General features: G+C 44.0%; 2 protein-coding genes across 2 annotated transcripts; both read right to left on the reverse strand.

The window, feature by feature from the left end:
* Window positions 1-2,841: 2,841 nt before the first annotated feature.
* Window positions 2,842-19,028, reverse strand: spag6 (sperm associated antigen 6; the record flags this gene model as incomplete). The annotated part of the gene is made up of 11 exons (XM_083777665.1): window positions 2,842-2,908; window positions 3,968-4,113; window positions 11,023-11,139; window positions 12,240-12,431; window positions 13,822-13,974; window positions 14,132-14,305; window positions 15,261-15,466; window positions 17,241-17,424; window positions 18,163-18,329; window positions 18,782-18,877; window positions 19,004-19,028. The coding sequence occupies 11 exons, from the start codon at window positions 19,026-19,028 to the stop codon at window positions 2,842-2,844; spliced, it is 1,527 nt and encodes a 508-aa protein (XP_083633791.1).
* A 1,856-nt stretch (window positions 19,029-20,884) lies between these two features.
* Window positions 20,885-23,811, reverse strand: LOC310867552 (lipocalin-like; the record flags this gene model as incomplete). The annotated part of the gene is made up of 6 exons (XM_083777666.1): window positions 20,885-20,904; window positions 21,362-21,463; window positions 21,570-21,692; window positions 22,010-22,089; window positions 22,180-22,319; window positions 23,716-23,811. The coding sequence occupies 6 exons, from the start codon at window positions 23,809-23,811 to the stop codon at window positions 20,885-20,887; spliced, it is 561 nt and encodes a 186-aa protein (XP_083633792.1).
* Window positions 23,812-24,284: the final 473 nt, after the last annotated feature.

Raw genomic sequence — 24,284 nt, forward strand, 5'->3', positions numbered from 1 at the left:
GCAAGCTCACTTATAGAACCAACAGAGTGCATGCTGGGAGAGCGAGTTTTCCCTTTTTTTTTTCTTTGTTGGGGGGTGATGGTGCGGGTCGGACGTCATCAGACACAAATGACAGACGATTGCACGCAAATTTCAGCCCAGTACACACACACACACCCTTCGCCTTCCCCACTTCACTCACCCCGTGTTCATCCCCTCATCGCCCCACCTCCCTTTGAACCAGTCGGCTGCAGCGAGGATTTTGCCAACAGCAGTTGTCTGATCCCACTGACGGGTCAAAACTACACAGCAAAATGCTCAGCGTTCATCGAGTGCTTAACCTCAAAGTTAAACCCCCGTAGTCACAACTATTGTTAGAACCTTTGTCAATCCACTCTACACCAAATATCTTTGTCAAAAATAGCAGATCTACAAGCTTTGTGAGACAATTATTTGGCAAATGTTCCACTCAGAATATGGACACCGGGTTAAGCCCTGTATACTTCGCCGTACGTACTGTACGTTGAATAGAAAAAGTAGCAGATATTTGCTTGTTGATCGGCTATTTTCATAATTTCTACTCCGTTATACAGTTTATGGTGGTGTTGTGTGCAAAAAACTAAACACACAATCTGGTATTTTTGACACGCAACCTCCCCCACCTTCCGACAAAGTATGAATTGGGCTGAGATTTTCCAGAGTTAACCCTAAACGCCGAGCATTCTGCCATGTGACCTACATTTAGCTTGAATAATATCGTACGGTGTGTAAATGTATAATGTTTGTTTGAATCAAATGTATTTTTTTAACGTGTGCTTGCTTGGGGGACGGTGGGATTTGTCCAAGTTACAGGGAACAAAGTTTTGTGTTTGACATGGGATTTAATTTGTCAAGTGCTTAAGGGAATTAAATGGAGACTGTAAATACGATAGGAGACCTGGGGGGACAGGCACAATCTGGCAGGGCTGCGGCAATTTCCTTTGGCCTTTCCGATTTACGAAACATAAATGTCCCCAAAGAATGTTATTGGGAGACGAATCTGTTGAATTTGCACACGAAAACAACTTGGGCAAGGAAACCCCCTAATAGGTTATGCCTCCCCAGAGTTAACATTGCTGTGTGTGTGTGTGTGTGTGTGTGTGTGACTGTGTGTGTGTGTGTGTGTGTGTGTGTGTGTGTGTGTGTGTGTGTGTGTGTGCGTGGTCTGCGATGATGGTTGTTTGGTGGACGTTCCCTCTCCCATGAGAGAGGCCAACTCATGTTCTGTGATGTTTATTGTTCTACACATATATTGATGAATATAACGATAATAATACACTCCCTTCCATAAGCGTTCACTCAAACCAATTAAAGCACTTGTTCTGCTCAAAGCAAAGTCTAGTGAAGTGGTTTGTGCTTCTGGCTAGTGTTTATACACATCTTTTCACTGCATAATCAAGGAAACTATTGATTATAATAATTGTTTGGGTATGCAATACCCAAACCAAAAGTGTGTTGGCATATATACCTCCTCTACAGATATATAAGGGGTCTTCAACAGTGGTACGGGTTCCTCGGGGTCATAGCAGGCTATATAATCTTTTTCCCTTTTTTACATTCTGGAAGAAAAACTAAACGCAAGGTTTACACAACAAATGGCTCACAACAGCTCAAAGACACAAAAATTGGCTTTAATATACAAGGCTGAGACTAAAACAAATCTGCTTTAATAGTATAAGGCTGAGACTAAAACAAATCTGCTTTAATAGTATAAGGCTGAGACTAAAACAAATCTGCTTTATCGGTGGGGATCAAAGGGCTCCATTTTCGTCACCGCTAAACCCCTTATACCTAAACTTCTTTGCCTTTTTTACTACTATGAAAAACATTTTTAAATAGTTAAAATGGCCGATCTACAAGCTCACAATGTGTCAATGTAGATTGGCTATAGTTGAACTACCGTTATTCAAAGATGTTTTTCAAAATAGTAAAAAAAAAGGCAAAGAAGTTTAGGGATAAGGGGCCTAGGCCTAGGCCCTAGGGCTCCATCTTGCACCACCCCTTATCCCTAAACTAATTTGCCATTTTGTACTATTTTAAAACATTTAAAAATAGTTCAACTAGCCAATCTACATCGACACGTTGTTAGCTTGTAGATCGGCTATTTGTACTATTTTAAAATAGTAAAAAATGGCAAATAAGTTTAAGGATGAGGGGTAAGGGGTGGCACAAGATATAGGGCATAGGGTTGTCCCGATCCGATCACGTGATCGGAAATCGGGGCAGATCACGTCATTTTTAAATGATCGGAATCTGATTGAGAGCAAATAAAACGTGATCGGGACATCCTGATACAAGGATGTCCCGTGTTATGTATTCATATCCTCTGATATTAGACTGGATATTGTCTGTGATTGTGAATATTTTTGATATGGCATAACTGTTCTATAAAAATATAAATGTCGGATCGGGCGAAAATCAAATGATCGGAATCGGACCGGGAGCAAAAAATAAACATGATCGGGACACCCCTAGTTGGGGGTGTGGTTGGTTATCAAAGTGGGGTCCGGGCTGAACCCTCATGGTTCTGTAACTCTGAGAGTTCTGGGGGTCCTTGAAAGGATCAGGCTCCGGGCTGAACCCTCATGGTTCTGAAACTCTGAGAGTTCTGGGGGTCCTTTGAAAGGATCAGGCTTCGGGCTGAACCCTCATGGTTCTGAAACTCTGAGAGTTCTGGGGGTCCTTTGAAAGGATCAGGCTTCGGGCTGAACCCTCATGGTTCTGAAACTCTGAGAGTTCTGGGGGTCCTTTGAAAGGATCAGGCTCCGGGCTGAACCCTCATGGTTCTGTAACTCTGAGAGTTCTGGGGGTCCTTTGAAAGGATCAGGCTCCCGGCTGGTAGCTCTCCACTCTGGCCAGTAATACCTCTGAGTAGCCGGGGGAGTAGTACCTGCAACAACACAACACAACGCTCAATGTACTGTACCATACTCAACCCGTTCTCAAGCCGTGGGTCGCGACCCTCAGGGGTCGACAAATTATTTTGGGGGGGGGTCCCCAAATAACATTAAAAAATAATAATACATACACCTTCCCTAATGATTATATCTGGTTTCAGTATTTATTTATGGTGTATTGTCTCTATTATTAAGGTTATTGTAGCAGTCAATTTATATTGGGGGTCGGGAGGAGGCGGGGCGGGGGTCCCGAGACACTGCCAAAGTTTCTCTGGGGGTCCCTGGCCCAAAACGTTGAGAACCCCTACCATATAGATATGGTAGATAGATGGATAGATATTGATTGACTCAATACGTTATTAGTCAGTGGTGTACAGTCTAAAAGGAAAACATGATAAAGTCCTGGAGAAGACAGATGGCCACCAGAGGGCAGTCTAAACTCAAACTCAGACACAAGACGTTGCAAAGCTATACTACAGCAGTGATGTAGATAGGTTTTCAATGTAATGAGTCCTGGGATGGTCTTTTAGAAATGAGTCCCACTTCAACAACATTAGGAGTCATATTTTGCCATTTTTACAAATTGCAGCATTTAACTCCCATTTAATTTTATATGGTTATAATGTGGTTACTGTATATTTATGTAGAAAACGAAAATGAAATGATTATTATTACTAAAGCTAAAAAAAAAACTAGAATAAAAAAAGTACAGTAGTGCATCGTGGATGCAGAGGTTGTTGTTTTATTGCGTCCCTTAACTATAAACTGTTTTGGGATGCAAAATGCACCCTGTTATAATCTCTGCTACAGTATGGATAAACCTTATTCTGCTTCTTTATGCTTTTATGCTTCTTATTGCTTTTGATTATTATTATTTGTGTGTGTGTGTGTGTGTGTGTGTGTGTGTGTGTGTGTGTGTGTGTGTGTGTGTGTGTCTGTGTGTGTGTGCGTGTGCGTGTGCGCCTGTGTGCGGTGAGTGACAGTGAAAGGAAAGATGGCAGAGTGGGAACAATGTGAACCAAACCGCGTGGCGTGCACGTGTGTCACCCAACCTGATGATCTCCTCGGGGTAACATGCGGTGATGGCGTTAATGTGCTCCTGCAGGGCGGAGCCGGGTTCGACCTTGACCTCCAGGACCTTCTTCAGACCCCCGCTGGTCACAAACAGACGGCGGGCCTTGCTGTCGTGAGGCAGCACCTGTTGTAGAGGACAGCGGTTAAACTGAAGTGATGAATTCCAAACATTATCAAAGTATTCTGCGGCACCCCTTGACCTGCGTCACAGGCCACGTACGGCACACAACACACACACCGCCGTGGGGCAAAGACGGCCTCACCTCCACCAATTGTTGCCTTGTCGCCACAACACATTGCTGAGGGAAGGGTAAGTTAAGTTCACCGGAGTCGGATCAATACACAAATCCATCTCTGCCAGAGCAGATGAAACATGAGATGGCTGTCACATGTTCCCTGCAGGATCAACTTAGCTGGAGGAGATGGACGGCATGAGCAGCCAAACCAAAACATGTGGGCAGCAGGCATCGTGCTCATTTAAAGTGGATGCTGCACACCTGTGTATACATCATTTTGTTGTTCTAGGCCAGGGCTCTGAAACAGCCCATGCCAGGGGAATTGGGCAGGGAGAGGGACAACAGCATGAAGAGGAGATCGCCTTCATATATTAATATATTAATTCATCAAGTGGCTACAAAGTGACGACTAGTAGACAGTTAAAGGGACACTTCACCAAAAGATATGTTATGTTAATGACGTTTAGAAGATTTAGAATACTTTCCTGGGGGTCTTTATGTGTGTAATATGTGTTTTTAGATATTTTAGATTTCAGCAGTGTCTGGTCTACATGTTGTCTCAGTAAGACAGCCCTCACCCTAGCCACCAGGAGGAGCAGTGCACCAAAGCATTATGGGAATTGTACTGAGACCAGAGAGCTCCAGACTTCCGTCTTCAGAGCAACATTAGTAACTTCCTCCTGGCGGATCCCGAGGCATTCCAAGGCCAGTGAGTTGATGTGTTTCCTCCAACTGCGCCTTGGTCTGCCCCGGGGTCTCCTCCCAGTGGGACGTGATCCTTGGTCTGCCCCGGGGTCTCCTCCTAGTGGGACGTGATCCTTGGTCTGCCCCGGGGTCTCCTCCCAGTGGGACGTGATCCTTGGTCTGCCCCGGGGTCTCCTCCCAGTGGGACGTGGTCCTTGGTCTGCCCCGGGGTCTCCTCCCAGTGAGACGTGCATCGAGGACCTATAGGGAGACACTCGAGAGGCATCCTAACCAGATGCCCGAACCACCTAAGCTGGCTACTTTCCAGGCAAAGAAGCAGCGACTCTACTCTCTCTCTCGTGTGACTGAAATTCTCACCCTATCTCTAAGGGAGATGCCAGCCACCTGCCGCTCCTATTCCCTGGCTGATCTCCTTCTCCGTCCTCCCCTCACTCGTGAACAAGCCCCCGAGATACTTAAACTCCTTCACCTGCAGGGGTAATGTCTCATTAGCTACTTGGACTGCACAATCCATCGGTTTCCTGCTGACAACCATGGCCTCAGATTTGGAGACGCTGATCCTCATCCCAGCCGACGTACACTCGACTGTGAGAGCTGAAGGTCTTGGACCGATGGTGCCATCAGGACCACATCATCTGCAAAAAGCAGTGATGCAACCCTTAGCCGTATACACTCTCCGCCACGACTTCACCTCGAGATCCTGTCCATGAAAATCACAAACAGGATAGGTGTCAATGAACAACCCTGGCAGAAGTCAACCCCCCACCGAAAACACATGTAGACGGGATATGCATACTCCCAGGCCTTCTCCAGGATCCCTGCAAGAGTATAGATCTGGTCAGTTCCACGGCCAGGACGGAATCCACATTGCTCCTCTTGAATCTGAGGTTTGACAATAGGCCGGACCCTCCTTTCCAGTACCTTGGCGTAAACTTTCCCAGGGAGGCTGAGTAATACCTCTGTAGTTGGCACACAGTGCGGCAGTGGCTCAGGGGTGACCAGATGGAGTGACCAGATGGAAACCACAAGGTTCCCAGAGTTATTGTCGAAGTGTCCTTGAGCAAGACTCTGAACCCCTTATTGCTCCAGATGTGCAGGTTGGTGCCTTGCATGGTTTCCTCCGGCATCAGTGTGTGGATGTGTGTGAATGGGTGAATGTAATGCACAGTCTCTGTAAAGCGCCTTGGATAAAGGCGCTATATGAATGCACCATTTACCATTTACCTCACCCTCTGATCCCCCTTTTTAAACAGTGGGACCAACACCCCGGTTTGCCACTCCCTTGGCACTGCCCCAGACTACCACGCAATGTTGAAAAGACGTAACAAACCAAGACTATAATGTACTATAACCAAGACCAAGAATATACACATAACTATATGTATCGTATATTATGCCATTTAATCATTCTGTTTCTTGTCTTATTCTGTTGTCATTTTATATTGTTTAGTTTATTTATTTTTTAAAGCGTTTTGTTTTGTTTTTTGTAACTTTGTTTCAAAAAGGGCTGTAGCCTATAAATAAAGTTGAATATTGTTGTAGTGGGTAGTAAAGATATATAATTATATATATATATATTTTTTTAATAAAATATAAAATATATAATTTTGTCAACGTAGGTGTGTAGCCTAATATGATGTGTTTTGGCTGCACAATTTGGTTGGGTTGTTAACTTGTTTCTGTTCCAGTGTAGGCTATTTCTAACCTTCACAAGTAAACTGGCTACTGGCTAGCTATCTTATTATTGCTGTCTTCGTCATTATCATGTTCTCTCATAATCTCGATTTAATGGCGTTATACGTTTGCTGCTACAAACTGCAGGAACATTCTGGGGGCTATAGAAACTTGTAGTTCTTTATTAGCAAAATCTCTCTCTCTCTCCCTCCCCCCTCTGCAGTCTGCACCCTCTGGTTTGCATTACCTCATCATTGCAGCTATAGTATCATTACAATACGTATAGCTATTACTGCTCACAGGGTTCTGTTTAAATACCTGCATGGCTGTAAGTGGATTTCTGTCTGTCTCTGAAAGCTATAATTGGCAGCATTGCCATGGAATTAGCTGTGTGAATCTTCTTTCTCCTTAGAGCACAGATATTGGTGACCCAACTGGTTGATTTAGTGCCACCTTGAGGTTAAAATAAATTCCAATTACACACATTACGATGACATTGCTTAACCCATTCTGTGCGGGAACCCCTTTTGGTGTTTTAACTAAGCATTATGTTATACTTTAGCTATTGAGAAAATAACAGATCTACAAGCTCATAGCGCGCCACCGAGTGGCGCGCTACAAGCTTGTAGTTCTGCTATTTTTACTGTAGACATAGTGATGGCACCACTGCCGTATCTGTCTGTCTGTCTGTCTGACTGTCTGTCTGTCTATCTATACTGTATTATGAGCTATCTTTCGTCAAAGTTTAAATTACATTTAAAATGATGTCCTATTGTCACAGACCAATCTCGCTGCACAATGATAGCAAAAACCACATAGACTGTTACAAAATATAAGCACTGATTTTAAGATATCGGAATAGAATATAATACTGTATATTTATATATAAAGTCGAGAGGTACCACTTTCCATTTCAAATTATTTTGCATTTCATCTACATTACTCACTGTTTCAATTAATCAAAATTGTTATGCAAATGAACACTGATGCCCTGTCCAGAATATGACAACTATTTTGCATATCAGCCTCTTCAAAAGTGCATGTGTGGACAGCAAAGCGCACAGACAAAAGGATACAACAGGTCAAGGTCCGGTTGCAAGTATTATAATTTATACCTACCATTTTATCAGTATTATAGTTCTTTTTGATTAGTATTATGTTGTAAATGTGTTTTGATTAGTATCATGTTATGTGTTTTGAAATGTATCCTATTACAGTATGTTACAGAGAAGTTTAGTTAACCCATTTTGGGCGGGAACCCCTTTTGGTGTTTTAAACATTATGTTGTAATTTAGCTATTGAAAAATAGCAGATCTACAAGCTCATAGCACGCCACCGAGTGGCGCGCTACAAGCTTGTAAGTCTGCTATTTTTGAAAAATCGTGAAAATATAAATGTGTTAATCAAAGTGTCTCTTATGTCTCTCTGTCTTTGTCTCTGTCTCTTTGTCTTTTACTGTCCTTTGTTAGTTTGTCTAAAAGACTTTACTGAATTGTGAAAAGACAGAGCGCACTCCAATCAAAGCTGCCAGGAAGATGAACACGTCAAATGAGTCCTCCATCTACAGCAACATGGACATTGTACTCATCACCAGCACCACAATCAACCTGGTCCTGGGAGCCCCCATCAACAGCTGGGTTCTGTGGCTGGTGTTCACCGGGCCAGCTGGAACAATGGCCTCAGAGTTCTTCACACTCAATCTGAGCGTATGTGAGATCATCTTCAGCTTGTTACATCTTCTGGCCGTTGTCACGACAAAGACAATTACCCCGTTTGCAATATTCACCAGTGGTTTCCTGATTACCGGACGTCCCGTCTTCCAGTGCTGTATGTGCGTAGAGAGGTTCATGGCCGTCGTTCACCCAGTGCTCTTCCTCAAGTACAAACCCCTCAGGTACAGGGTGGCTTGCTCCGTGGTGGCCTGGTTGGTCATTATTGGAGCTTCGCTGTTACATGTTCTGATAAAGATGCTGGCTAATAATATCCAGATATTGTATTACGCTTATTTGAGTGAATTCCTGTTTTTCATATCAGTCATGCTGTTGTGCAGCCTGGCTGTTCTCAGGGGTCTGAAACAGCCCAGGCCAGGGGAGACGGGGGGGGAGAGGGACAACAGCATGAAGAGGAGAGCCTTCATTATCATCTGCCTGATCATGGGCTCATTTTTAGGAAGTTACTTATTTTGGTGCATTTTTTTTATTTTCTACATTCAAGGGCTAGATCACCTTCGTGTACTTGGGACTGCAGTATGTATGTCCATTACTGTGGTCACTGGCTTTGTTCCGCCTCTGCTCTACCTCTGCCGAAAGACTGGCAAGCTGCCCTGTGTTAAACCTATAGAAGATACATGAATACCGGTAATCACACAGTGAGCTCCCACGATATTAATTCATCAAGTAGGCTACAAAGTGACAACTTAGATTTATTAATTGATCCCTATATTTACCGACCGACTATATGAATAACTACAGTATATAATGCCATTTCATTTTATTTTCATCTCATCATTTCATCTCATCATTCTTGTCTTATTCTGCTATTGTTTATTTTTTTGTAAAGCACGAATTGATCAATGTCACCATGGTCCACATACTGTACAGTGTACAATTTTTTTTTTTGTCCAGAGGGAAAAGGGCAGGGAGTGCTCTAGCACCCGCTAGTGTCTATCTGTGCACACCATTGACAATTGTGTACAATTGTGCATTTACTGTAGACATAGTGATGTGATACTGTCGTATCTGTACTGTATTATGAGCTATCTTTCTTCAAAGTTTAAATTAAAATGATGTCCTATTTTCACAGACCAATCTCGCTACACAATGATGGCAAAAATACACATTGACTCTCACAAAATATCTCACAAAAGCATATCATTTGAAGATGTCTTATAATAGAATATAATACTGTATATTTATATAAAGTCAAGAAGTACCACTTTCCATTTCTAATTTTATTTTGCAATTCATCTACATTATTCACAAAATGAAATTTGTTATCCAAATGTCAAGTCACTCTTCTGTCTAATATTTCAGCTGCCTGAGTGACTGCCTCCAAATTATTGTTGATGATGCCCTGCCAGAATATGAGAACTATTTTGCATATTTCAGCCACTTCAACAGGTGGTACATTGCATGTGTGAACAGCAAAGTGCAAAGTGCACATTTCTAGGAAGTTACGTATTGTGGTGCATTTCAATTATTGTTTACATTCAAGGAGTAGGTTACCTTACTTTGCCTGGGGCTGTAGGTATGTTCATTGCTGTGGTCACTGTCTTTGTTCAGCCTCTGCTGTACCTCTGCCAAAAGACTGGCAAACTTCCCTGTTTTAATTGTTAAACCGATACAAGGTACAGTATGTACTGTAGATACTGTAATCACATGGATGAACTCCCAATAATTATTTCTGTAGTTGCATTTATTAGCCAAGTATAGTGAGGGGTCATGTCTATAGTAGGAGTTCAATGAAATGTAATCCTATATGTGTTTATTTTATTATCTATTTTTATTCTTTCATCTCTATGCCATGTTTGCTTGTTTTGCTGTAATTTTAAAGCGCCTTGTAACTTTTCTTTGTGTGTAACAGTGTAACACTATACCGTAAATAATGTTTATTATTGTAGTGGGTAGACAGATAATACACATGCCATGCTATATCATTGTGAACACTTTTATAGGTATGAGGTGTTTAGGCTGCACCAGTTAGTTGTTTCGCTAAGGTTGGACTTTAGATTTTGAAAACTGGTCCGCACACACTACAAAATAATGAAAATAGTCTCTCATCAGAAACACTCATCAAACACACTACACAACTTTAAAACAATGAGGCATTTCTATTCGGCTTTGCCACTTGTTGGTTGTTCAGTTTGAGGGTCCTTTTTTTCCACATTAAAAAACACTGGTCTATGACTGTCTTCCTATGTCTAACCTCCCTTTTATAAATTGTTTATTTGACCCAGACAGTACTCACTATACTCTCCACACACAACATACAGTTTAACCTAGAATGGAGGCATCATAGAGGTATGTATTTCATAGACGTTTTTAAAGCATCTGTACCTTCGCCTCACTGATGGCTTTGAACTTTTCAAAGCATTACACTATCAAAGTACCTTCCAGGGTTGTAACAGGGTTACAAATTGCTCCATCTACGCCTTCCTTCTCAGCTTTCCAAATGATCCAAAACAATTATTCAACAGCCTTAGTTAGTGCAGGTTACTTTGCAGATTTAGTTTACTATTATAAAAATAACCAACCATCTACAACAAGCGTTGTGACATTCTACCTGTGTATTGGGTGGGCATTTTTCTGCCAATACTCATTCAAGCAAAACTACTCAGCATTTCTACATTTTCTTGAAATGTACATAAACAAGAACAAGAACCCCACCAACCTGACTTGCATGCAGTGGAACCCACTCACCTTGCTGAACTGGCAGACCACGTGTTTGAGGATGTTGCTAGGAGCGTCATACAGCAGAGGCTCCAGGGCTGGCAGGTACGTGCACTTCTGTAGGACGGCCTTCAGAGCCTTCTTACACTATGACAACACAACACAACACACTTACAACATAACAAAACATACGTGCTTATTCTATGGAACAAATACACCAGTCCATTGGACCACCTAAATCAGTGTTTGTCAACTGTAATTTCTTCCTCAGGCTTCACTCACACTGTCTGTCACAACAGAATGTTGTATCGCTGATGCATGAGACTTGTTGACTGTTGCAAGCTCGCAATTCATTTCCAATGGGAGTCATGTGGTTTGAAGAGACAAACGTGTTGTATAAGGGGGGGGGGGGGGGGGGGCAGTCGAAACACCGCCGGAAGCCGTACAACAGCATCAAACAAAAATGTTGTGTCAAACCACGTGACTTCCATTGGAAATGCATTGGGGAGGCCATGACACTTACAACTTGCTTACATCTACCATGCAACATTGTTGTATGCTAGATGTATAGACCGATTCCGTAGCGGGTCTCATGGTCGCAGCTTACGTATTTCCTGTAGGCGGACTCGACATAGCTGCAGGGTTTAAATCCTCACCAGGCGCACCTCTTCTACTATAGTGAACGGCAGAGTGACTGATGTTTAGTCTGCCTCTCAAACGTTACTCTTTTACCTCCTTTTTACTAACACTAACATTACAAATATGCCCAGAACATCGTGATGAACCTGTGTAGTTTATGGCTACTCCAACATTAGTGGCAACATGAAAAAGAAAAAGAAAACGGAATGTCAAAATATCCACCGCGGTGGCTGAGACCAGAGCCATTTAGTAATGGTTGAGACGATGCAGTGAAAGGTCCTGAAAGATACATAACGTCAGTCTTACCCAATACCCAATCTTTCTGTTTTATGAACACAAGGCTGCTGTATTTTATACCTCATACTAAGCATTTAAAGTATGAGTTTTGTCTTTGTAAGTTTTATAGTGGCATGCAGTAGTCAGACTCTGAGACTAAAGAGATACTCGCGGCCGGGTGATCACATCAAAACCTTTCTTTCAGTGTTTTCAAATGTTTTCAGTAATGGAATGAAAGCATGTTGTGATTTTGTACAACATATTTTACATTTTACACTACCTCCTCAAAACAGACAATTAATAATTAAGTTGTGTTCTTCTAATTGTCTCACCTTGACCTGCAGGTCTTCTGACCTGTTGGCGTCCATGTAGAGTGCCAGTAGCCTGGGCAGCAGGTTGGCTGTGGCGACCGCCCTGGCGTGTTCGGGGCTGTGGCGCCCCACCTGGCCCACGGCCCAGGCCGTCGCTGCCTTGATGTGATCTTCGGGCTCCTCAGACAGACACAGGGCAAGCTGGGGCACGCCCTGCACGCATGGGGGATGGGAGGGTACACACTCAGCAGGCATGTTGATTAGCCCCTTTCGGGACTTTTCTGACCATGCTGGCCATGATACTGACCATGCTGACCATGGCACTGACCATGCTGACCATGATACTGACCATGCTGGCCATGATACTGACCATGATACTGACCATGCTGACCATGATACTGACCATGATACTGACCATATTACTGACCATGATACTGACCATGATACTGACCATGATACTGACCATGATACTGACCATGCTGGCCATGATACTGACCATGATACTGACCATGCTGACCATGATACTGACCATGATACTGACCATGCTGACCATGATACTGACCATGATACTGACCATATTACTGACCATGATACTGACCATGATACTGACCATGATACTGACCATGATACTGACCATGCTGGCCATGATACTGACCATGCTGACCATGACACTGACCATATTACTGACCATGCTGGCCATGATACTGACCATGATACTGACCATGATACTGACCATGCTGACCATGATACTGACCATGATACTGACCATGCTGACCATGATACTGACCATGATACTGACCATGATACTGACCATGATACTGACCATGATACTGACCATGATACTGACCATGCTGACCATGATACTGACCATGCTGACCATGATACTGACCATGCTGACCATGACACTGACCATGATACTGACCATGCTGACCATGATACTGACCATGCTGACCATGACACTGACCATGATACTGACCATGATACTGACCATGCTGACCATGATACTGACCATGATACTGACCATGCTGACCATGATACTGACCATGATACTGACCATGATACTGACCATGATACTGACCATGATACTGACCATGCTGACCATGATACTGACCATGCTGACCATGATACTGACCATGCTGACCATGACACTGACCATGATACTGACCATGATACTGACCATGCTGACCATGATACTGACCATGCTGACCATGACACTGACCATGATACTGACCATGATACTGACCATGCTGACCATGATACTGACCACTGAGCAATAGCCGGCTATTAGATGTGCGTCTAAAAATGGGATAAAAACGTCTACGTTTTTTAGACGTCTATCCTTAGATTAGACGTTGATTAGCGGTTGATTAGATGTCTATATATAGACCGTCTATATTTAGACGTCTAATCAACGTCTAATCTAAGAATAGACGTCTAAAAAACTTACATTTTTAGACGTTTTTTATCCCATTTTTAGACGGCCCTTTAGACGAATATTAGACGTCTATTAGACCAAAGAATGCTCAGTGGGTGAGCTACAAGTTCACAACGCATCTCACACGTGGAAGACACACATGCACAGTAACAGAGACGATACACAAACCTTGGAGACAATCACAGCCATCGCGAGGGTCTCAGTGTGAGCTGCTACGTATCCTAGCATCATGATCCCCGGCAAACGCACATTTCCATGGCTATCGCTCAGGTAGTCGACCACCGCCGCTACACCGCCACAATTCACAATCAGCTGGGACAGCTGGATGGACACACACACACACACACACACACACACACACATACATATTTTGAATTGTGACAGCCCTACGCCTAGCCTCGGTACCCAGGCTTTTACTATCGTTCGCCCTGCCCAAAGCTGTGGGGGGGAGGTTTGGGTGTTAGATGTGTATGTGTACCTCGGGCGTGTGCTTCACCACCTCCCTCATCAGGGTGGTGGCGTTCTTCCTGACGTACTCGTCGGGGTCGCGGAGGCAGGCCAGCGCCGCGGGGAAGATCTCCGCCTCCACCACCATCTCTGCCAGACTGATGGAGTGCTTGCTGATCTGACTCAGAGCTGACAGCACCTGCCTCTGCATGGAGGTGGAGAAAGAAGGACCATGATAATAATTATGAACTATCTGAAGACTTACAGTTTGTATTGTATCCTACTATAAATGCGCCAGTGCGCCACGTCTATATGCGTGCGTGGATGTACGGTTGTAATGCACGTAACTCGAGAACCGTTTGCCCCACCGACTTCATATTCGACACACGCGTTCCACACCCCCGCAGGGAGTGCAGTGCCCGGACTCGAGTCGGTCGGACCCACGGTTCTCCAGAACCACCACAAAAGGCTCTGGTCAGGCTCTGACAGTGCGCCTAATCAGCCTAAATCCCCTCACCTGTGCAATTTCCAGCCTCTGCCTCAGCCAATTGATTGCCATGGCAACCCCACACCTGACAATTGATTAGCCTACTTAACCACAGTCACAGTCAGTCAGTTTGCCCTGGCCTCTTCACACACAGGCAGATACGGAGATCTCCATAACAGAGTTAAAACGGGTGCTATGACAAGTTGACAACAGGTATTATTAGGTTCCCAAGTTGCATCGTTCTCAAGTAGGCACGTACAACGGGCAAGTACAGGTCTAGTGGTTTCAATGTTCATATTATTATTATTATTTTTGATATTATAATGTTTAGACTGATGATTCTTGATTTTACCAATGATCCTATAGATTATTGAGGCACTACACTGTCTCTTTGCATTTGATGTATTGCCCTTCTTACTGTAAATCGCTCTGGATTAAGAGTGTCCGCTAAATGCCTAAATTATAAATTGTAGATGCATTTGCAGGGAACTAGGCTACTCTAATGTATCAATATTTTACAAGGAAGTATACTATAGGAACTCAAAAAGGTGTTGCTCGCTATTTGTCTCCATCGTCAAAGGCTCACAAATGTCTGCCGTGAGCTACAGCTCAAGAAAGTTGCAACACAAATAAATGAAAGTCACGTGTCCTTGGCATGTTAGCGCGGCCTTGCCTTGAGCTTGGCGTCGGGGTTGAGGATCATCTGTGCCAGGTGGGCGATGGCGCCGGCATCCACCACGGTGTGTGCCAGCTCTGGGGTGTGTTTGGCGATGTCGCTGAGGGTGGAGGCCGCGATGCGTTTGAGGGCCATCTCTGGCTCCTGTACAGACAGCACCAGCAGGGGGACGGCACCCGCGTCCACGACCGCCTGAGCCAGTTCTACACCGGGATGGGAGAAACAAACCTGTTATGACGTCATGGGGTATAGAAGGAAGGCACTGGAGCAAGCTTGGACAGTCAGGACCTGGAGATGTTATAGTTATACATCGAAGCGTCCTATTTTTACTTGCACCCTCCCTGCTGAATAAAGGCTTTAACTGTCCGGGTTTTCTCCAGTGCCTTCCTTCTATACCTCATACCAGTCCTGCTCCTGAGATGCACCGGACCAGCCTAAAATACGTATGCTTGAGGTGTGATGATGTCATCTCAGTCTGTCCGGTGAGGAAACCTCTTCACATTTTTTTAATTGCAAAAATAAGAGAACTAGAAGCTTCCGAGCTTGTGGATGTGCTACTTTTGAATACTTTTGTGTGACGCTGTAGTATATGATTAACCCATTTTGACCTGAGATCAGATTCTAAAAATGTTTCTATGTCAGTCATTCTTTGATTTTTCAAAAATAGCAGAGCTACAAGCTCGTGAGCTTGTAGATCTGCTATTTTTCAATAGCTAAAGCATAACATATTGCTAACACCTAAAGGGGTTCCTGCCCAAAATGGTTTAAGTAGGGCATTCATTAAAAAATAAGAACACACACAAATTATAAAGATGGATATAAGATGTTTCTTCCCGTCAGCAACGATATGATATCTTAAGCTATGCTATAGCTATCAGCGACGTAGAGTCTGTGGGGGCCACGGGGCCATGGCCCCCATGAAGAATCCTAGGGCCCCTTTCGGCCCCCATGAAGATTTTCGTGGACATTTTACATTTACATTACATATTTTCTGGGAATTCCGAACATTTTGGACCTCTCCGCCGGCAATCTGAGAATCCCATCGTCAAATATTCGGGAAAACAGCGCCTCCCCTGTTGTTCCTCAGGCAACAGTCTGTCTTGAGAGACACCGGCCGTCCAAGAGGTGTTAAAAAGTGCTAATCTGTTTCTTTTGTAGTTGTTCTTGAGGCGTGACATAAATTGGGCGCGTTCGGAAATACCACACCGGAGCACACTCGCCTATTAGTTTGCATTGCACAGTGGGCTCAGTGCGCTATTTCCGAACGCGCCCAACACTGATCAAGAATTCACCAAAGAGACCTAACCACAGACTAGTGAGACTACACACTGACTCGAGAAAAGACCCATATCGTCCAAAATAGGCTGATCAGTCGCTGTCTGTGTATAGGCTAATTCAATGGTAAAAGTATGCTAAAGAACTCATTTTTAGACCATTTGGGAAATAAATAAATAAACAAATCCGCGGCGGCGGCCTCGCTTCGCTCGGCCGCGACAGTCCCCCCCCAACGCAATTCTGTAGCCTACCCAAAGGTACCCAAGGTACGCACCCGCCGCCAGCTATGATCTCTCTTTCTCTCTCTCTCTCCGTATCTCTCTATATCTCCCTCTCTCTCTCTCTCTCCCTCTCTCTCTCTCTCTCTCTCTCTCTCTCATAATAAAAAATAATATATTCCTGAAAGTCCTCACCTTGGCTTGGACATTGGCCTATAGAAGCTGCTTTAAAAGTACCAGCGAAAACAACTTATTTTTTTCCGCGCTGCGGCGGGGGGGGGGGGGGGGGGGTGCGGGGAGGCGGGGCTGCGGGGGACGACGACGACGGGCCCCCATGAGGATTGATCAAACTCTTCGGCTCTGATAGCTATGATGTGATCTGTTGTTTTTCGATGTGCACAATTTATACTATATTTATAATAAAGGCAGCTGAGGTGGACTATAATTAATAACATAAGCATGTCTGTGCAGGGCTCGGTCTTACGTGCGTTGTGTCGTGCGATGTATCCCAGTGCCCAGACCGCTGCCTCCTTCACCCCGGGGTCGAAGTCCTCCAGGCAGAGCACCAGAGCGTCTACCCCGCCGCTGGTCAGCACCGCGCCGGCCAGCTCCGGGGAGTGCTTGGCGACCGCACGGAGCACGAACGCTGCAGCCTTCTTGTAAAACCTCTGCACGCACGCACGCACACACACGCACGCACGCACGCACGCACGCACGCACACACACACACACACACACACACACACACACACACACACACACACACACACACACACACACACACACACACACACACACGTCAGTGCACAGAGGAAATCTCAAATCAAAAACGTATCTATATTCTATATCTTCACTCTTACTGGCAGCAAGGCACAGAATTGCTCTCTCTGTGCATGGAAGACATTTCAGGATCCAGAGACCAAATCATATATATATATATATATATATATACACACACACACACAGTTACACACACACACACACACACACACACACACACACACACACACACACACACACACACACACACACACACACACACACACACACACACACACACACACACACAGATGATTTTGTTTATTTTTTTGCATATAAGTGTAAACTGTGCGTACAGTGTCTTGAAATGTAAATGGAGGACCCTTTATGTATAAACATTGTCTTGGTGCTTTATCCTCTTATTAGCAGATTTTGCATTGATCATATAGGCCTACTTTCCTGGAATATTGTACCCATGAAACCGTTAATACAAAATGTAAATCAATCAATCAACTGCCTTGATGTCTCCCATCAATATAGCAGCTCAATTTGTTCTTTTTAATTAGGCCTATACATTATGATTTTTATGAAAAACGGGGGGGAAACAACTGTACAAACAAACAAACAAACAAGAAACAAACACTGACGTTCTGTGAGGCGAGTGAGGAGACCAGCTGAGGAAGGACGTCTCCTTTCACCACGGCCTCGGCCAGATCATCACTGTGGTTGGCCAGCCGACCCAGGGCTAGTGCTGCTGTCTGCTGGATGCTGGGCACCACGTCTAACAGCAGGGGGCGCAGCAGGGACATCACACCTGGAGCACGAGAGGAGATGAGAGGTATATTTTTGTATAGCATATTTATATTTGTATAGCATAGCTTTACAGTGTAAAGCTATGATATGTAAAGTTTACACAAACCGTTGTGAGCATATTATGACTACTTTCAACCTGGCGTCCCTATTTTGGCCATGTCATGTCATGCAAGAATTTTCAAAACATTTCAAAAATAGCCAACAAGCTTTTCAAAAACATTTTAAGTTCGATGTTCAAACGTTGCCTGATCACGTCTACACTGCAGTGAACCGTGAATCATGTATTCAAATTCATAGTGAAGTAAGTGGTTTAAAGATAAAATAACAAAATAGGCTACAGTTAAAATAGATAACAAAGAGTTTGGAAAATAAGAATAAGCAAAATAAAAGATTACAGTGCGAGTGCAGCAAAAATAACCCTCAACAGCTGGGCCGTGGATGTACTTTTCTTACCTGCGTTTTGTAGCGTCTGTATGTTCTGCGGTCTATTTGCCAGTTCAGCAACAGTCTGCACAAACTGCATCCTGGACTGCTGATACTGCTCAAAAGCTGCAGAACAGATATGGAAATCAGTGGCATTGAACAATTAAGTCAGCTATAATCTCAAAAGAGATCATATAGAATAGAACGTATCCTCTGTTCAAGGAATAATGCTATAAATGAATCTCATCTCACCTTGTAAAATCTGTCTCTGAGTCATTATTGCGGGACGTTCAAACAGACACCTATCTTAATGCGTTAAATGTTTAAAGTAAACTACATGTAACTGGATTTGTTTGCCACCAATTTAGCCACAAAAGGGCATTTATTGTAACAGACTTCTATCGCAGCTCCTCTGAGTCCTCTCCTTTCAAGTTTTAGTTGGCATTACTGTTGCCCTGGCAACAAACCGGAAGCACTGGTGTTGGGGGTAGTTTTTTTGCCTTAAGTAGCCTATTCTTTTATGCTTGCATCTCTCTCAACAATTAGTCCTGCGACATTATTTGTCGTCTGTCTGTCTGTCTGTCTGTCTGTCTGTCTGTCTGTCTGTCTGTCTGTCTGTTTTTAAGGGACCAAGAAGTTATTTTGTGTTTTTAAGGGACCAAGAAGTGACTTCTTGGAAGTTCTGCAAAGCGGCCAAGAGAGGTAGGTAATTGATCTGAGTGAAAGCGGAAGATTGTTCCAGGCAGGTGGAGCTTTGTAGTGGAATGACCAGATCCCAAATATTCTGTGGGGAACAATAAGATAGGGATGCTGTGTATGTCATTGTCTAAGTGGGTATGGGGATGTGAAAGGTTTCAGAGACTGTTTCAGCCAGGTATGAAGGGCAGTGGAAGAGGACTCATTTAAAAAAGAATAGGTATAGCCTACCAGTGGTGTTGCCTTCTAGCCTCAGGCTGCAGCCAGTCACGTGAGCTATACAGTTGACAGTGGTGTGTTCTGTATGGACATCTAAGAAGCAAGAACTAATCTTCACAAGGAGTTACATAGTACCAGTGGTGGAAAGTAATTAAGTATGTTTATGTAAGTACTGTACTTAAGTACAATTTTGAGGTATTTGTACTTTTACTCCACTACAATTATTTTAAAACTTTAGTTACTAGTTACTTTGGAGATTTTCATTTTGATTAGAAAACATACATTAACCACTTCAATCCTATACAGACATAGGGTTAGAGACATCGAGACATATACAGTATAGCCACTTTTCCAAATACATGTGATGACCTCATCACTTGTGATAACGGCTATGGCCATCTTTAGGTATGAGGAAACATTACTCAAAAAGTCAAAATGTGTCATTTTGCTACATTTTTATTTCAACCGAGATAATTACATGAAAATAAATCAGAAGTCTAAAAAAGACTTTAATGTACAAAATATATAGAGATTGGCATGACAACCGTTTGTGTGTATGCGCACATCACACGTCTGCATGTTTGTTTCGTGCTGAGCTGGGATTCAGTCTCCCACTTGCCAAACCGACAAACTATCTACAGTGCCAACTGCCAATAGAGCTGAGCCCGATTGGCAGAGTTGACAGAGTTGCAGTTGTGGCCGGGTCAATTGCCTGGTGCATACGTTTGTGTGTGAGTGAGTGTGTTGCGGGGCAGGCGTATTGGTATTGGGTATAGGTACTGTATAGGGGAAGACACTCTCCTTTATTCATTCCCATTATTTTGCCCCAAGCTCAGAAAGGTTAAGGGCTGACTTCAGTTTGATGCATGCTTTAGGCCAGGGTGTGCTTCTGGAGGGAGCAGATAAGGATCAGTGTTCGGTGTGGCATTGTGCACGTGGTTAAAACCCATTTTAGGCGGGAACCCATTTTGGTGTTAGCATTATGTTATGCTTTAGCTATTGAAAAATAGCAGATCTACAAACTACGAGCTTGTAGGTCTGCAATAGAAACATGAACGACTGACATAGAAACATAGCTTTTTCAGAAAACTGTCAGGATTCAGAAGACATTTTTAGAATCTGATCTCAGGTCAGAATGGGATGTTGTGTGTCCTCATGGGGCAGATTTCAGCGGTTGCAGACAGAGTCAGGAGGTGGACTGATGATGCGTCAGGACACTTACATGTGAGGACACTCACCTGTAACAACAAAAAGCAGAGGAGCCATCGGGGAAGGAGATCATAAATGCAAGAACGGACAAATGGACATAATAGGCTTAATTCAAAACCGCATCGAGCCCTGCCTCCCGAGTATAAAACATGCAATATGGATGATGAGTTGACGCTGAGGGCGATGATTATTAATAATTGAGAGATTCTATAATCTCTCTCTGAGACATGACACTAAATTCCTCGATCGGCATCGACCTGGGAACCACGAACCATTCTCAGTTTTCGTATAAACAGGACGGTGAAGAGACTGACGCAGAGTTTTCTTCATGATGGAAATAACATCCATTGTGCCTTTGTGTCCGGCCGAAATATACTGTGCTTGTGCGTGTGTGTGCGTGTGTGTGTGTGTGTGTGTGTGTGTGTGTGTGTGTGTGTGTTTGTGTGTGCGTGTGTGTGCATACTTATGTCTATAAAAAATATCTACCGTTCTTAGGCAGGATCAGGATGTTTTCACGGAGAACCCCAGTGTCCAGAGCACACTGCACAAACTTGTCCTGCAGGGCAGCGCTCACCTCAGGGGAACGACCTGTAAGCATGACAACACCTCCTTTACACACAGGCCTGGAGCAACATGCCTTTTTAACGGCTATTCTATGGTATGGCTCATGTGTGGATGAGAGAACCTTACTCACTGAAGAGCTTGTTGATAACCTCAGAGTACACGTCAGCTGTGTCTGTGATCTTGTTGATGTGGAGAATAGCATAGCTGTCATAAACCACATCTACCACTCGCAAGTCGTAGTCGATGTTCCAAGCTGGGGAACAGAGAGGGCAATACATCTGCGTGTGTATATATGCGTGTGTGTTGTAGTGATCAAGTGTCGATATGGAAGCACAATTTAGTGTCATCCAGCTTCCACACTTACTGTACAGTTTGAGCAAGTTCTCCTGTCTGTGTCATGTTCTCTCGCATATACCTGTAGAGGTGGAGCCAGGGGATGCTTTTTGCCCTACAGTCCACCCTCCTGACCTGTTGACCCTCAACAATGTTCCTCAAGAAATGGGACATGGAAGTTGCAGCTTCTAATGTGAGTGTGTCCATGCGTGTGTACAGTATAGGCGATCTACTCACGGTGGGCACGGAAGCTGAAACATCCGGGTGTTTCTGTCTTTTCAACGATGCGAGCCATTCTGTTGCAGGTACCATCAGAACTATGAGAGAGAGAGAGAGAGATCATGCTTTCACTCACAGCTAATTTCCATTTCCATTCAGCGTATGGGCATGTGGGTTTCAAAGCTCACTTGAGGTTGGCAGAAGTGCCATTGACGCCTCCTTCAAGAGTTGGCTCCAACATAATAGTGCCCATCTTCATCGTTGCCTTATGGATCACAAACCACTGAGCATTGGTGGCCATTCCGACCATGTACCACTTACCAGCCATCTGAGAGAGAGAGAGAGAGAGAGAGAGAGAAAGACATTTTGTTAAATTGTTATTGTTAACAGTATTTTGATGTATATCTATCTTAGAATTGCCCTCAGGGGGCCCGGACGGTTAGCTCAACCGTCTGGGCACCTAGGCTGCCGAGCCAGCCGGACGGTGTGCCGCGTGTCACTACCAGCATCTCTCTCTCCTTTCCTGTCTGTCTATACTGTCAATAAAGGCAAAACGCCAAAAACAAATGATGATGGTGGGTCGGTTGGGGTCCACCCATAATTCCAACGACCCGGTGTTCCGAAGTGTCGCTGTTCCGAAGCGCCGGTGTTCTGACGATATATTTTGGGGTCGGTGTTCCGACGATATATTTTCGGGTTGAACTCGGCAAGTCGGCAGTCTGCATGCTCTGAAGCTGCGCTGCAGCCCTGCCTCTGCCAGACCATTAACGTCCATTCGTTCCTTTTAACATACTCATAATATAATAAATCTGATTTATATAGCGCTTTTCTTAGTACCCAAATTTTCTTTACAATCAAACAAAGTGAAATAATCACGATAAATTGTTAAAATGATGAAAACTGAGCAAAGAGGGAAAAAAACATTAAGCTATAAGACCTAAAGGCAGAAAGGGAGCTTTGATTTAAGCAGGGAAAGCGAGTCTGAAAAGGTGAGTTTTGATCGAGGGAGGCTTTGGTGTGAGGTGGGAGTTCCAAAGGGTGGTGAGCTTTAACTGTGAACTTTATTGAGAACTTTGGAAGTGGCACCATAAAGGAGGCTATTGTAGTAGGCAAGGCTGAATGTGATGAAGGCATGGATGGGTGCAGCGGTGTGGGACGGTGCACCAGGGCAGGCAATGTTTTGGTCATCTGGTTGACGTGAGACTGGATAATCAATTAATATGTTTTTTTCATTAATCAGTAGCCTACTGAAGTATGCTCGCTTTTGATTTGTTAATATGGAACCAACACAGGCATTAACATGTTGGTAAAGCTGTATGAAATGGTTACATGGCACATATCTGAACCAAATTAAAATACAGTTAATAATATACAGTCAGTCAACTAATTAATTATTCAATTCATTGTTCCATGCACCCCCCACACTCTCTCTCTCTCTCGCCATTCAATTTCAATTCAAAGTGGCTTTATTTGTATGAGAAAACATAGATTTACATTGCCAAAGCAAAAAAATAAATAAAATAATGTACCGTATGTAAGCCACTATAGGCCTGCAATTAAAATGAATAAATAAATGTGTAAACAGAGCTGTGCCTGTGTTACATTGCAACTTAGAAAACAGCGTACAAAGCCATACAAATTGCGCATTTGCTGTCAGAAATAGTAGATGCAGGAGAGGTTAGCTTGTGAAATATCTCCTCTCTCTCTCTCTCTGTCTCTCTCACCTTCTCCAGGTCGAAGTCAGCAGGAGGCGTGACATTCATGCAAGTAGCCAGCGTGCACAGCAGAGCTGAGAGCATCAGCAGCGGTGTGGTCTTCATGGCTGAAGCTTGGTGTCTGTCTGTCTGTCTGTCTGTGATGTGTATCAGGACAAGAGCAGGTATAAGGACAGCTGAGCTGACCCAAACCTTATATATCTCCTAAATGTGCAGCCCCCACTATAGACCACTTCCCATTTCAGGCCCCTCCCTGAAGTGCATGCACGCACGCACGCACGCATACTGAATTAAGTTTCACTCCCACTGCACTATAAAAGATCCTAGCCTGGTGCTGCGTTACACGACTGGCACGTGCTGGCGAGGATGGAAGGGTTCAGAGGAGTGAGTGATAGTAGAACTAAAGGAAATAAACGAAGAGAAGAAGGGGGCAAGAAAGGAGATGTGGGATGACCTCTCTCTCCCTCCCACCCTGTGACCACACGGCGTTCCACACTGTCCTATGATAAATATGACGTCAACGGGAACCATGACAACTGCAAAGACCCGGTCCCTACAAACTCTCCCATGGTTTATGT

Source organism: Protomyctophum parallelum, assembly GCF_964188405.1.
Source record: "Protomyctophum parallelum genome assembly, chromosome: 12".
NCBI lineage: Eukaryota > Metazoa > Chordata > Actinopteri > Myctophiformes > Myctophidae > Protomyctophum > Protomyctophum parallelum.